General features: G+C 43.0%; 1 protein-coding gene and 1 long non-coding RNA gene across 3 annotated transcripts in view; one reads left to right on the top strand and one right to left on the bottom strand.

The window, feature by feature from the left end:
- The window catches only part of LOC144502927 (uncharacterized), a 46,578-nt gene extending 41,829 nt beyond the window's left edge, over positions 1-4,749 (bottom strand). The window contains exon 1 of the long non-coding RNA XR_013499401.1: positions 4,595-4,749. This is a non-coding gene — a long non-coding RNA (uncharacterized LOC144502927). The remainder of the gene's footprint in view (positions 1-4,594) is intronic.
- Positions 1-15,943, top strand: part of smtnb (smoothelin b) — a 347,775-nt gene that overhangs the window by 224,148 nt on the left and 107,684 nt on the right. For both annotated transcript variants that reach the window (XM_078227351.1, XM_078227352.1), the window contains exons 9-10: positions 4,562-5,557; positions 14,828-14,886. In XM_078227351.1, coding sequence (XP_078083477.1) covers positions 4,562-5,557; positions 14,828-14,886 — 1,055 coding nt within the window. The remainder of the gene's footprint in view (positions 1-4,561; positions 5,558-14,827; positions 14,887-15,943) is intronic.

Genomic DNA, 15,943 nt, shown 5'->3' on the forward strand with positions numbered 1-15,943 from the left:
AAACTCAACTAATGTTCTGGGGTCCCAGATTCGAATCCTGCCACGGCAGATGATAGAATTTGAATTCAATAATAAAAAAAATCTGGAATTAAGAATCTACTGATGACCATGAAACCATTGTTGATTGTCGGAAAAAACCCATGTCCTTTAGGGAAGGAAATCTGCCGTCGTTACCTGGTCTGGCCTACATGTGACTCCAGAGCCACAGCATTCAGCTGTCCTGTGAAATAGACTAGCAAGCTACGCAGTTGTATCAATCGCTCTTGAAGGCAGCTCACCACCAAATAGGGCAACGAGCGATGGGCAATAAATGCTGGCCAGCCAACGATACCCATGTCCCATGATTGAATTTTAAAAATTGACCCTTTCAAACAGTGCGTTGAACTGAATCATAATATGTGGGGGAGGGGTGATTCTCCAGGTTTGTTAGCCCAGTTGGGTATCCCAATGCCCATTCAATTGGGCAAGCTAATCAATTCGGTATTCCTGCATGCTTCAATCCTGTCCTGAGTCTCTTCCTCCTTCCCCCCCCCGCTGTGGCCATAAAAATCAGGTTCTCATCCTGAAGGGTGAGAATCTGATTGAAACTGATTTAAATGCATTTTAATATAGTTAGCAGGCTGGATGACTTATTCTCTGGCCTCCCGATGTTCCCCCATCCCCTCCCCCAATGGAAGTCTTGTGGTCTTGACAAGCGAGGAGGACCTGACGCAGTGGACTCTGAGGGGTGGTGGGGGGGGAAACAAGGATGTAAGTTCAGCCTGCACCTGTTTCGATGGGCCCTCTGCTGCTTCCAGGTTGCAAAGCAGGATGCAGGCTGGGGGGATGGGTTTGACTCGGGGGATGGGGTGGTGGGTTGGCATTTCCTGGGATGGGGCTCGCATAGCTGGACCTCTCCTTGTTCCCCTGGAAAACATGGTAATCACTCTCAGGATGATTATTCAGACACAATTCTGGTTAAGATCTTCATTATTGTGTGTGTTCTTCAAAACCTTTGAAGTGACCTGGTCACATTAAAATCCATGCCCCCTGAACACCCGGAAGTCTTCAGCAGGACTCCATTCTACAAAAGAGATTGCCCTTGGTTAATTTCATAGGCCCCATATGGTGCCTGACCTCTTTACATTGCTTTGATTGAATGGACCTGGCAGTTTCAATGGGGAGAGCTCCCTGTTTTCTCTCATAAGCCCCAGTTCCTATAAAACCTCTTTGAACTGTGTTGATTGACAGGAGGCTGTCAGCATTTACTAGGGAGATCCCCATTTAACTTCAAAAGAGCAGCAGCTGCTGTCTGGCCTTTTTGAACTGCTTTACTTGATAGGAGGCTGTCAGTTTCACTTGCTCCATTGGAGTTTGTTTATGCAATCACTTTCCGCTCCATTGAGTTTTAGGTGGCAACAACCCAAACTACATCGAAGAAGGGATTTACCGGCTTTGTTGATACAAGGAGCAGATGGTGCATTAGCAGCTAAAAGCATTTTGATTGAAAGTTCCATGAGAGATCAAAGCCTGCATTGTTGATACAATCATTTCACGCCACAGTAAACTTTTTTTCACCACTGTGGTTCTTTTCTGGCCTCATTGTTTTAACACTGCACTCTTCTTTCAAATCTCTCAGCCTTCCTAGAAAGCAAAAAGGGTTTCCCGTACCACTTTTTTTTACCATTGGCTTCTTACTGAACCCATATGCTTAATTTTTCTGTTTTTTTCACTTACTTTGCCAAGCTTCAAGATTGGATTGGCTTGGGATTTTATCTTTGATATAGAGGAGGCTGAGGGAAGATTTAGTTTAACTGCATGAAATAGTGAGGGGGCCTTGACGGAGGGGGTAGGTAAGGACTCTATTTCTAATGGCAGTTGAGTCACCAGGAGACATAGATTAAAAGAGATTGGCTGAAGGAAAATATTTTAAGCTAAGTGTGGGGGTGGGTAGGGTGGTTAGAAGCAGAAAACTTATGAAACATGAGGATGTAGAATCTTGTCCATTTGAACATTGGCTCATTAGGTTTTTCATTGGCTCCGAGGTGTCTCACAAGTCTGACTATTGTTGTGGCTACCTTTGATTTGAAATTGACCTTAGAGTAATGACAATATCACACTTAACAAACATGCCAGATCCTTCTTGAGAGAACTGTTAAGTAAAGTGCCAGACTCTTTCTACATGATTTTGCTTTCCCCTGATTCACCTTCTTAGGTCCTGTTAGTACTGTACTAATGTCATTCATTGGCACTCTGGGACATCATTAGGACATGATAAGGTGCTATGCAAGACTGCAAGTCTGCTTATGATGGTTCTCTCGTCATTTTCAGCATCTGCAAATGAGATGGTGGGCAATTGTTCACTCAGAAGTATGCATGGGTGGGTATTAGGAGAATTCTCTCCCCTTGTGTTGGTAGTCTCTGCCTTTCAATGATTATATCGGATTAGAGACTTGTAGGTATTATATGTGCCAAACTATGTATCTCTGCTTTATTGTCTACAAGCTGAAAACTGTTGTGTCATGTGCAACCCTGATGCTCTTACACTGGGTCCAATTTCAGAGCTACATCTCATTCTATTATCATGGGTTTGTGTGAAGGATAGAACCATTGAGATGCAGTTGTCATGGGGAAAACTACAGTTTTGCGTCAGTTATATCACATTTTTTAATGGACATTGCATTTATTATCTATTCACTCTTAAAACAATTTTTGGAGAGTAATTGAGTTACAGGATTGAATGGTTTTTGGAGTTCTTGGTGCAGTACAGATTTTCAGAGATTAATCCATAGTTGAAAGCAAAAATATTGGTCTGATGAAAGAGTAACATGAAACGCTCTGCAATAATGTGGCAATGCGTTATTGTTCCTTCAGTTTTTGTGCGAGAAGGAAAAGCAAGAAATGGCCAATTTCAGTGGGGCACTTGCCTCGACTGTTCATTCACTGTTCATACTCCCTTGGGGGAGAGAGAGCCCATTTAAATGAGCTGAATAAGTTCTGGTAAGCTCTGCTAGTGACAGCGGGAATCTCTCCCGACTTTCCAGCTGGAGGCTGCACGTAAGTGTGTGATCAGGATCAGAATTGTGCTCATGATCACGAATAGATAAATGTTCACACAGTGTTTGGATTTTAACTAAATTTAGCTCATTACTAAATCTAATAACATTTTTCCCTAATGGAAGTATGGGGTTGAAGAACCCCTACTACAGCTGCAGCCTATCTAAGATAGTAGCAGTGGTATTTAAAATTCTAGTTGATCAAAGTAGAATCTTCAAACTAATCAATAATTTTCAAAGCTTTAAATTCATAAGATATGCATACTTGGTATAATATGTGATGTTATTCTGTTTTCATTAGTTTTTCACTGCTCGTCAGAATATATCCTATTATAAACTTAATTGTGATGGATATCCTTATTTATTAATAGTCAACACTGTATTTTTGCTCTTGTTTTGTATTAATTCTGTTCCCACGCATCCTCCTCTCTTGCAACAGTTCACTAATTACTTGGGTACCATTTCACAGGTGCATTCAAGTGTGGCCTTGACCAAATACCCATTATCTACTTGCTCAATGTCTGTAAAAGATCCCAATTCAGAATTATGTACACATTTTCCAAATGTTGTTTCTCGTTACTCACTGTTGCTGCATTTATTTGGGGTCCAACAGAATTCTCTCAAGAAAATTTTTGAATGATTTTACTTTAAATGATCCATTCTAGTTAATTCTAAGCACTTTTAACCTTGCAATTAATAGATTTCTTAATCTTTAAAAAGAAAAGGCTAAATAGCCAATATCTATCATTATTCATATTTGGCAGATAATTACTTAACTTGCAGCAAAAGCTTTCCGGTCACATTGTTCTCTTCACAATGACCCTCCCCTCTTTGTTCACCGAGATGCTCACAAAAGGCTGCTTTGCTCTCCAAGCCCTTTTTCAGTGCACAAAGTCCCCTCCTTCCACGCTCCAGTTCACAGGGACACATTTCCACTTTGATGTTGTCAGGGCTTGTTTCGATCTTATCTAATGTGGCTGATGGCTCAGTGGATGTTATTAGTCCCTTTCAGGCTTAATCATTGAACTTTAGATGGGAATTTCCACTTCTAGAACTGGTCAACAAAGTCAGATACAAGTTGAAACCAGTAGTTAGACAAAGTAAATGAAGCACATTGACTTTCCAATCAGAATGCTTGAGATATCAAATAAGCCGTTGTGAATTCCTATTCTTCTGAGGTAAAAAATGTAATTTAAGAAGATGTAATATTTATACATAAGGTGAATAGTTGTCACTATTGTCAGACCCCCTATTTGAACCTTTCCTGCTGTACCTCCCCAGATGAAGCAGACATTGTGATTGCAATGGAAATAATGTTCACCCAATTCTTTTTTAATAGAAAACGGTGGAAATTCATCTGCATTACCAAACACAATAGGAGATGAATGCCCATAAGTTTTCTGTCTATTAAAATATATATTTTGCCACTGGACTATTTGAGTCGTAAGATAAAGAGCCATATAATTACCTATAGGTCTTTTTGATGCTGCTGAGTAAATGATCCTAATTTTGTGTTTGATTTCCAGAAATAGCTAGTGATATGCACACAAACAACTTACCCATCAGGAGAACCAACTCTGTACAAGATCGAATGAAGAAATTTACGATGGACTCATCTGACCAACCTGTTGAACTTGGTACAAACTTCTCCACTCAGAACAGAAACCAAATAAATGGAGGCAGAAACACCAGAATTCTCCAGCAACAGCAGCTATTCTCAGGCAGCCCTGCATTGAAAATAAAAGGAGTTAGGAATTCAGACTTGGAACCATCTATGAAAGGGAAATCTACTGATCTTAGGGATGTATGGGAAGTGGGCAGATCAACAGAAAAAACAGATAAACAGAATGAATACTCACTGTCCAGCAGATGTAACAAGCCCATAGGTTCAAACAGAAGGAATGGGATAGAGCGGGACAGGTCTACATCACTGAGGGAGAGCTCTGTCCAAAGGGATGGAAAGTATTCACCACAATCTGGTTACAGTTTAACTTATAGCACTGCTAAATCTAACTTTGCAACTCCAGAGGTGAACAAAGGCTGGCCTAGGGCAACATCTTCATCAGATTCTTCTTCTGGCCGTTTAAGTCATCTGATTGCACGTGAAGTTGCTGTAGATGAATCAAGCAAGACCACATTACCCTTGCAGTCTTTTGACAAGGACTGCACTAAGAAACCTTTTTTGCAAAACACTGTTACTGATAAATCATACAACCGAACTCCAGGGAGGAGCAACATAAGCAAATCACAGACACACCAGCCTGCGTCAGAGAAGGACTCCAGTAAAACCTGCACAGACAGCTCTGTGCACTTAGACCAACTCAGCTCTGTTAAGCACTTAGAACTGCCTGCGAGAACATACAGTCCCTTACAGCAAAACCTATCCAAGCAAAAGGAGAAAGAAAAGAGATTGAACAACGAAGACAATATGAAGACACTTGTGACAATTGAAGTTAAGGAGGGAAGGAAATCAGATCTTGTCTCTACAAGGATCTCTGGCACACCTTCCTCACAGCGGGGAGGTATGTACATTTAGGGATGTTTGTTTAAGTTACAAAGTCATATCTCAGTAACTTGATAATTATCCTGTCACTGTTCCATAAAGAAGATATTTTAAAGTCAATTTCCTTTTAATGCTGTACTGATTTTGTTTGTGTGAAGTATTGAATTTTTATGAAACATCTTTTCTTACTGCTACTCTGTGCTGATGATGAGTCATGATCCCTTTGATGATTTTGCGACAAACATTGAGTGAGGTATTAAATACTTGTGATCTGAGAAGCTTAAAATAAAACACTTTTTTTTCTTTCATTGTCCCCATAAAATACTATTGGCACATTGCATGACATCACATGGCTATGCTCAGGTGTGAGGCACAACAGTGAGATCTGTCAGGCATAAGAATTGAGTACGATTCTGTCTACATGTATACATGTTGCCACATGTGTTACTGGACATTGAAGTTTGGCAGATTTGTTTCTTCTCCGCACCCTATTGATGCTGAAGCCAAACTGTTCCCTAGATGCATGTCCTCCAATAAGGGCACATACTATGGTCTATGACCAGGGCATGTATCTTCAGTCTCTGAGAGGGCAAGAGTTGAATGGTATTTTTCGGCAACTGTCATTGCTGCTCATGGTAAGCAGCCAGAATATGTACAGCAACATTTCAAAGGAAAGTATGATCTGACCTTAGTTAAAGGGTGCCAGTAGATATTTCCACTACTACTGTCATAGCTTTGGTGTATTAGTTCAGGTCAGATTTTGCAAAGGCTATAAGGTGAGAAACCAAGACCTATAGTGGCTGCTATAAAGGTAGTAAGATAGAGGTACATTACATTTGGACTGTGAATGACATGGTATTGATAAAAAAACAGGAAGAAAAGAGAACTGGAAAAAGTTAGAAATGTTACATGTTTTAGACAAAGACAGAGAAGGTGCAGCTTAGGAAAGGTCTGTGATAAGGTGAATCATAGGCGAGCTTGAGAGCTGGTTTAGGAACCTGACACCCAGATTAATTTTGGGTCCTAAACCTGAGCCCAAGTTGTGTCGTTCTCACAATTTTTAAATGTAAATGACTTAATTGACCAGGAGCTAGGCTCAGTGCTCAATTAGTAGTGCCACCGCCTCTAGGTGGTGGAAGCTGCCTGCCTTGTACCAGTGGCAAAGGCAGTCATGTTGGGTGCTGCTGCTGTCTTGATGATTAAAGCAGGCAGCTCCTGGGAAGGCCATGAAGATGGAACAAGATGTACAGCAGTCTTGCATGACAATGTAAAGACTAGCGCTCGTTCCGACAAAGTTGACCTTGCAAGTTTGTATCCAAGACAATTGCAGAGAAATTTAAATAGGCTCCATGGTAAACGAAATAACTGTGCATTGACATGCACATTACTATTCAGGCTCAATGGGGGAAAAAAATTGAAAATGGCATTCGGGATCAGACAGCTGCTTTAACAAGCTCCTTAAGGCGCTTAGGGGACTGTTATTTGGCAGTGACATCTTCACCACTCTGCCAGCACTTTCAAAATTGAAACAGTACCAGAGGCATCAGGATCCTGAGATGACCTCCAGGACCATAGTTTTCAAAGTTGGCTTGCATTGAGTCCTAACCCCCATGACCCTTTAAAAATCCCAGCCTAAATCTCAAAAGGAATGAAGGTGTAAGTCAACAGAAGATGGGACAAGTAAAGAAACATTGGTTCCTCTGCAAAAGTTGCAAATGGAAAAGAGAATCATCATCAACAGCTGCTGTCCATAAACAAAAAAAGGCAGAAATTATGATGCAATCATACATTCTGTATTCCAGCTCCCTGCTTTTGCCATCCACCTCTAATCACTGGTGACTTTTAAAAAAAATTAGCTTTGCAGTTATCATGGTTTCCTTTTTCACTTCTGATCCATTAAATGTTTAGTTATTGTTATTTCAGTATCCTGTCTGTCTTGTATCCTGTTCAGTTTGTGTTTGATGGTGGAGCTCAGCCCAATTATCCTCAGCAACAAAGATTTTACAAACTGTTAATACCTTCATCTTCTGGAAATAGTTTACAGCAAATAAATATTCTATAATTATATCTGTCATAAATTATTATATTGAAAAACATTGTAACATCTGTTCCATTACTGGTTTCCTGTAGGAATTTGTTTCTTAAATAATTATCTACTGAAAGTTGTGTGTGTGTGTGTGTGTGTGGTGCGTGTGTGTGTATGTTTCATATAGTGCAGGAAGTTGGGTTTTGGATGGAGTGAATATTATGTGGCAAACAGTCACACAGCAAATTATCTTCTCCAAACTGATCAATTAGAGGCCAGAGGACCCAGCCGCCCTCCAAATAAGGAAGGCGGGTGGATTCTCAAAGCTGGGGGGTGCCAATTGGAAGTCTACCTGGGAAAGCACTGCAGCCTGCTATTTCAAGTAAGAGACAGTGGTGCCCTCTCAGCATGTTCTAAAATTTAAATTAAGAAATGGCCACAACTGCTGGATCACCATTGTGAAGAGGAAACCTTTTCACAGGGAGGTCTGTGATTGCAACAGGGATCAGGCAGGTAGGGAGGGTCTGAAAGCCTGTCTGGAGTGCTTGTCTCTTGGTCTGCCGCAGGAGGCTGCCTCTAAGCATCTGGTTTGGATCTTGCAAGCCAACTGGAAGATTCTAGTCAGCTTCCAAAAATTGGTCTTATTATGCCATTTACTCATCTTAATTGACTAGCTGCTCCTGCAAGGAGCCCTACTGTCCTCGATCCTGCCTCTGGAAAATGAACAAGGGGCAGGATGATGCCAGCAAACTGGTACACTGGCTAGCAGTGAGAAACCCGTCATCTCATATTCACCTCTGTTACTGGGGGAGAGAATTCTATCCATGTTGTCACTGGCTAAAATGAATCGGGGATGGGTACCAATACAGGAAGTCAGAGGGAAGTAAAGTGGGGACAGAAACAAAAGGCAGTAGGGGAAAAAGTGGAGGACAGAGAAACTAAAGACAAAAATCAAAAAGGGCCACAGTACAGAGACTGTGGAGAACTCAGTGAATGGGTCCAGTAAGGCTAAGAGAAATAAACACAGGGAGAGTGTACAAAATATGACAGGATAGATAGTCTGAGGTTTTGATTTGATTTGATTTATTATTGTCGCATGTCATATTGTCCCAGGAATAGGGCCTATAAAAGATGAAGGCGGGAAAATCTGTACGGAACCAGTAGAAATGGCAGAGGTGCTGAATGAGTATTTTGCCTCGGTTTTCACAGAGGAGAAGGACCTGGGTGGATGTACTGCGGGCTTGCGGTGGACTGAAAAGATTGAGTATGTGGACTTTAAGAAAGAGGTTGTGCTGGAATCTTTGAATGGCATCAAGATAGATAAGTCGCCAGGTCCGGATGGGATGTACCCCAGGTTACTGTGGGAGGCGAGGGAAGAGATTGCAGAGCCTCTGGCGATGATCTTTGCGTCGTCGATGGAGACGGGGGAGGTTCCGGAGGATTGGAGGATTGCGGATGTGGTTTCTATTTTCAAGAAGGGGAATAGGGATAGCCCTGGTGAGTCTAACCTCAGTGGTTGGTAAGCTGATGGAGAAGATCCTGAGGGACAAGATTTATGAGCATTTAGAGAGATTTAGTACGCTCAAGAATACTCAGCATGGCTTTGTCAAAGGCAGATCGTGCCTTACGAGCCTGGTGGAGTTCTTTGAAAATGTGACTAAACACATTGACGAAGAGAAAGCGGTAGATGTGGTTTATATGGATTTTAGCAAGGCGTTCGATAAGGTCCCCCATGCAAGGCTTCTAGAAAAAGTGAGAGGGCATGGGATCCAAGGGGCTGCTGCCCTGTGGATCCAGAACTGGCTTGCCCAAAGGAGGCAGAGAGTGGGTATAGATGGGTCTTTTTCTAAATGGAGGTCGGTCACCAGTGGTGTGCCCCAGGGATCTGTTCTGGGACCCTTGCTGTTTGTCATTTTCATAAATGACCTGGATGAGGAAGTGCAGGGATGGGTTGGTAAGTTTGCCGACGACACGAAGGTTGGTGGGGTTGTGGATAGTCTGGAGGGATGTCAGAAGTTACAGAGGGACATAGATAGGATGCAAAACTGGGCAGAGAAGTGGCAGATGGACTTCAACCCAGATAAATGCGTCATGGTCCATTTTGGTAGGTCAAATGGGATGAAGGAGTACAATATAAAGGGAAAGATTCTTAGTACTGTAGAGGATCAGAAGGACCTTGGGGTCCGGGTCCATAGGACTCTAAAATCGGCCCCGCAGGTGGAGGAGGTGGTTAAGAAGGCGCATGGTGCGCTGGCCTTTATCAATCGAGGGATTGAGTTTAGGAGTCCGGGTATAATGATGCAGCTATATAAGACCCTCGTCAGACCCCACTTGGAGTACTGTGCTCAGTTCTGGTCGCCTCATTACAGGAAGGATGTGGAAAAGATTGAAAGGGTGCAGAGGAGATTTACAAGGATGTTGCCTGGATTGAGTGGCATGCCTTATGAGGATAGGCTGAGGGAGCTCGGTCTTTTCTCCTTGGAGAGACGTAGGATGAGAGGAGACCTAATAGAGGTAAATAAGATGTTGAGAGGCATAGATCGGGTGGACTCTCAGAGGCTTTTTCCCAGGGTGGAAATGGCTGCTACGAGAGGACTCAGGTTTAAGGTGCTGGTGGGTAGGTACAGGGGAAATGTTAGGGGGAAGTTTTTCACACAGAGGGTGGTGGGCGAGTGGAATCGGCTGCCGTCAGTGGTGGTGGAGGCAAACTCAATAGGGTCTTTTAAGAGACTCCTGGATGAGTACATGGGACTTAATAGGATGGAGGGTTATAAGTTTTTTTTTTAACTGGTCGGTGCAACATCGTGGGCCGAAGGGCCTGTTCTGCGCTGTAATGTTCTATGTTCTATGTTCTAAGTAGACCTAAAAGGTAGGGATATGTTCAGCACAACTTGTGGGGCCGAAGGGCCTGTGTTGTGCTGTAGTTTTTCTATGTTTCTATGTATTAGTATAGTGAAAAGTACTGTTTCTTGCACACTATGTATAGACAAGACATACCATTAGCAAAGGAAAGGAGAGACTGCAGAATGTAGTGTTACAGTCACTAGGTGTGTTTCACAACACAAGGTGTGTTTGCTTTAATGCAAGGAGTATGACAGGTAAAGTGGATGAACTTAAAGCTTGAATTACTACATGGAACTATGATGCTGTGGCAATTATGGAGACTTGGATGAAAGAAGTGCAGGACTGGCAGCTTCGCATTCCAGGATTTAGATGTTTCAGGTGAGATAGAGAGGGTGACAAAAGAGGTGGAGGTGTTGCTTTACTGATTAGGGAGAATGTCACAGCTATACAGAGGGAGGACACCTTGGTGGGATCATGCAGTGAGGCCATATGGGTGAAACTCAGGAACAGGAGCGGTGCAGTCACATGTTGGTGTTGTACTACAGACCTCTCAACAGCCACGTGAAGTGGAGGAAGTGATATGTCAGCAGATTATGGGAAGATGTAAAAACAACAGGGTTGTTATGATGGGCGATTTTATCTTCCCCAACATAGACTGGGATTCATTTAGTGCCAGGGGCTTGGACAGAACAGAGTTTGTTCATTGTGTCCAAGAGTGCTTCTTGAGGTAATATGTAGATAATCCAACTTGGGAAGGAGCTATCTTAGACCTCGTTCTGAGAAACGAGCCCGGACAGGTAATTGTCTCAGTGGGGGACCATTTTGGGAACAGTGATCGCAATTCTATAAATTTCAAGATACTTGTAGAAAATGATAGAAGTAGTCCCAGAGTCAAAGTATCAAACTGGGGGAAGGATAACTACGATTGTATTAGGCAGGAGCTAGGGAATGTAGACTGGCTGTTTGAGGGTAAACCACATCCGATATGTGGGAGTCTTTTAAAAGTCACAATTAACAATTCAGGACAAGTATGTCCCTGTAAAAATGGATAAAGATGCCAAGATTCGGGAATCCTGGATGACAAGAGAGATTGTGAGCTTAGTGAAAAAGAAGAAGGAGGCACACATAAATATCAGGAAATTGAAAACGAATAATGCTCTTGAGGAATACAAAGGTAGCAGGAAAGAGCTTAAACAGGTACTTATGAGGGCAAAAAGGGGCCATGAAATGTCCTTGGCAGGCAGGATTAAGAAGAATCCCAAGGCTTTTTATGCATATATAAGGAGGAAGAGGGTAGCTAAGGAAAGGACAGTGGAGGTAATTTGTGTGGAGCCAGATGAGGTGGGTGAGGTCTTTAACAAACACTTTGCATCAGTATTCACAAAGGAGAAGGATGTGGTGTATGGTGAGTATAGAAAGGAGGATGTTGACATTCCAGGACATAAAAAGGAGATAAAAAGGGAGGAGATATTGGAGGTTTTGAAAAACATTAAGTTAGACAAGTCCCCAGGGCCAGATGAGGTCTATCCCTGAATACTGAGAGAGGCGAGGGAAAATATTGCTGAAGCCTTGCCAAAATCTTTTCATTCTCTTTGGCCACAGGCAAGGTACCAAAGGATTGGACAGTAGCTAACATTGTTCCTCTGTTTAAGAAGGACAGAAGAGACAGTCTGGGAAATTACAGGACTGTGAGCCTTGCATCAGTGGTGGGGAAATTATTGGAGAAGATTCTTAAGGACAAGATGTACTCAGATCTGGAAGAGAAGAGGCTTATTAGCGATAGGCAGCATGGTTTTGTGAGGGGGAGATCATGTCTCACAAACTTGATTGAATTCTTTGAGGAAGTGACAAGAAACATTGACCAGGGCAGGGCAGTGGATGTTGTATACATGGACTTTAATAAAGCCTTCGATAAGGTTCGTCATGGCAGGCTGATACAGAAGCTGAAGTCGTATGGGATCTGAGGTGAGCTGGTAAGGTGGATGCAAAACTGGCTTGGGCATAGAAAGCAGAGAGTAACAGTGGAAGGGTACTTTTTTAACTGGAGGTCTGTGACAAGCGGTGTTCCACAAGGATCAGTGCTGGGCCCTCTTTTGTTTGTAATATATATAAATGATTTGGAGGAAAATGTAGTTGGTCTGATTAATAAATTTGCAGATGATACAAAAATTGGGGGAGTAGTGGCTAGTGAGGACGATTATCAGAGGATACAGCAGGATATAAATCAGCTGGAGACCTGGGCTGAAAGACGGCAGATGGAATTTAATCCGGAAAAATGTGAGATGTTGTGATTTGGAAGGCCTACTGCAGAAGGAAAGTATACAGTAAATGGTAGAGCCTTTAGAGATATTAGCATACAGAGGAATCTAGGTGTACAGATCCACAGTTGCCTGAAGATGGCAACTCAGATGGACACGGTGGTCAAGAAGGTGTATGGCATGCTGGCCTTCATCAGTCAGGGCGTCGAATTGGAAAATCATGTTGCAGCTGTATAAGACTTTGGTTAGGCTGCATTTGGAGTATTGTGTACAATTCTGGTCGCCGCATAACCAGAAGGGTGTTGAAAAGGGTGCCGAAGAGATTTACCAGGATATTGCCTGGTTTGGAGGATATAGATTATGAAGAAAGGCTGAACAAACTTGGATTGTTTTCATTGGAGCATTGGAGGATGAGGGGGTACTTGATAGAGGTTTACAAGATTATGGCAGGCATGGATAGAGTGGAAAGTCAGAGTCTTTTTCCCAGGGTCGAAGGATCAATTACTCGGGGGCATAGCTTGAAAGTGAGAAGGGGAAAGTTTAAAAGAGATGTGAGGAGCAAGTTTTTCACACACAGGTTGGTGAATGCCTAGAACGTGCTGTCGGAGGAGATGGTGGAAACAGATTCTATAACAACGTTCAAGAGGCATCTGGATAGATATATGAAGAGGTGGGCAATTGAGGAATATGACTATGTGGAGGCAAGAAAATATTAGATTAGAGGGCATCTGTCAGCACAGACTTGGTAGGCCGAAGGGCCTGTTCCTGTGCTGTACTGTTCTTTGTTCTTTGAATCTTTTTTCCAGGTGGACCATAATATGTAATTAAATATTCCTGGGCTCCCATTCCAGGTGATGAGCACAAAAATCAAGGTTGGCACTTTTGGGTGGCACAGTGGTTAGCACTGCTGCCTCACAGTGCCAGGGACCCAGGTTCAATTCCGGCCTTGGGTGACTGTGTGGAGTTTGCACATTCTCCCTTTGTCTGCATGTGTTGCCTCCAGGTGCTCCTTTCCTCTTTCCCCTTTCCTCCCAAAAGATGTGCAGGTTAGATGGATCAGCCATGCTACTTTGCCCCTTTGTGTTCCAAGATATATGGATTATGTGGATTAGCCATGGTAAATCCGTGTAGTTAAAGGAAGAGGATGGAGGGGCGGCTCCTGAGTGCAATGTTCTTTCAGAGAGTCGGTGCAGACTTGATGGGCCGAATGGCCACGTTCTGCACTGTAAGGGTTGTATGGATTCTGTGCAATACTGAATGAGTACCATGCCATTGGAAGTGCCATCTTTTAGATGAGACAATGAATCGACCTCCTGTCTGCTTTCTTGGGTGGACACATAAGAATGCATAACGCTATTTTATAGAAGAGCGGGGAGTTTTACCTGGTGTCTTGCAATATTTATCCTCAATCAACATCACAAAAACAGATCAATGACCATTATCACATTGCTGTGGCATGAGCTATTTTATGCAAATTGACTGCCATTTTTCCAAAATTATTACAGTGACTAAACTCCAAGATGCATCATTGATTTTAATACTTTGGGTTATCCAGTGGTCATGAAAGGAGCTATGTAAGTGCAGTTTTTAGTTACAAATATTCAGTGGAATAGATAAGGAAACTTCCATTTATGTAGTGCCTTCAATGTAGGAAAACATTCCAAGGCATTTCAAGAAGTTCAATTAAACAATACATGATACTGAACCAAAGCAGAATATATTAAGAAGGGTGACTCAAAGCTTGACAAGAAATGCAGGTTTTAAGAATGGTCTCAAAGAAGGAAAGAGGTGAAGAGGCAGAGAGGTAATTTTGGAGCTTTGGGCCTAGGACGCTCAAGGTACTGTTAATTGTAAACCAATTGAGTGTTAATAGTTTTCAGGTGGTGGATGTTAATTGGGGATTCAGCTATGCTTTAAATATAGAAAAATAAACAGCTGAAAGGAAGTTTTAGGTTTTTTTTGTTGGAGGTGTATGGTATGCAATCTGTGTTTCTGCAAGTAAAAGTTTGTAAGTCAATGAAGACCAATCACTAGTAAAAATCAGATATTTTGCAATTCTCGATTTCAAATCATTTCAAAATTTGAATCTATGCTTTCAAGGATAATTTGATCAGTAGCTCTGATCAGATAGGTAAAATAATTGTTTCTCTCTTTTTCTCAGAGCTGACATTTGGTTTGAGAGCGACTCCATTCCGAATGGCAGGTTCCAGCAGCATGATGGTAAGCTTTGCATTTAAGATCTCAATAGAGATCAGTTTGTTTTTGGAAATCCGAAAACCAGAAGAGTAAAGCCACAAAGTACATTGTTTAAAACAAAAGAATTTTACTATATAAAAATCAAAGAACCTAGTCAGTTATATTGAAGAAATTAAAACCAAAGTAAACACAATTTACTTATACACTAAACCTAGGTCAAAATCCAAGAACTCCCCTCCTGACAGCACGGTGGGTGTACCTACATCATATGGACTGAAGCGGTTCAAGAAGCTGGCTTAAGATCACTGTCTTAAGGACAATTAGGGATGGGCAAAAAATATTGGCCTAGACAATGACATCCACGCCCCGTGACTGAATGAATTAAAAAAAACTCACTGGGCCTGATTTTACCATTTTCATTCTAAGTGCCGAATCTGGGCGTAGTACAGATCTGACTTAGAAATCTGCTTTCACGTGCCCCCATATGCTCTCAGCCATCTCCAGTCCCATTTGCGCTGTGGGCGGGGCTTAGCGCGGCTGGAACGATCGGAGCTCTGAACTGCGCATGCGCAGTTAGAAAAAAATTGGAAAAAGCACGCCCATGTTAGATTGCTCCTGAGCCGCAGAAAGCGGAGAAAGTGGCCCGGGAGCGAAAAGCGGGAGCAAGGGTGTATATCGGGGGGAGGAGGAGGGAGCGCGGGTAAGATGCATCTTGGGGGTGGGGGGTGGGGCAGATGGATCTCTTGGGGGGGGGGGCAGATGGATCTCTTGGGGGGGGCAGATGGATCTCTGGTGGGGGGGGCAGATGGATCTCTGGTGGGAGGGCAGGGGTGTCTGCTGCCACTCTGCGGGCGATTGGTGGTGGGGGGAGGAGGGCAGGGGTGGCGATCGGTCTGGGTAGTGGGGGGGATGGATAAGGGGGCAGTGATGTGTGTGGGTAGTGGGGGGGTGGATAAGGGGGGCAGTGATGTGTGTGGGTAGTGGGGGTTGGATAAGGGAAGGGGGACACGCACACATCACTGCCCCCCCTTATCCATCCCCCCACTACCTAGACCGATCGCCACCCCTGCCCCTCTCCCCC

The sequence above is a fragment of the Mustelus asterias genome, chromosome 13, assembly GCF_964213995.1.
Source record: "Mustelus asterias chromosome 13, sMusAst1.hap1.1, whole genome shotgun sequence".
NCBI classification, from domain to species: Eukaryota; Metazoa; Chordata; class Chondrichthyes; order Carcharhiniformes; family Triakidae; genus Mustelus; species Mustelus asterias.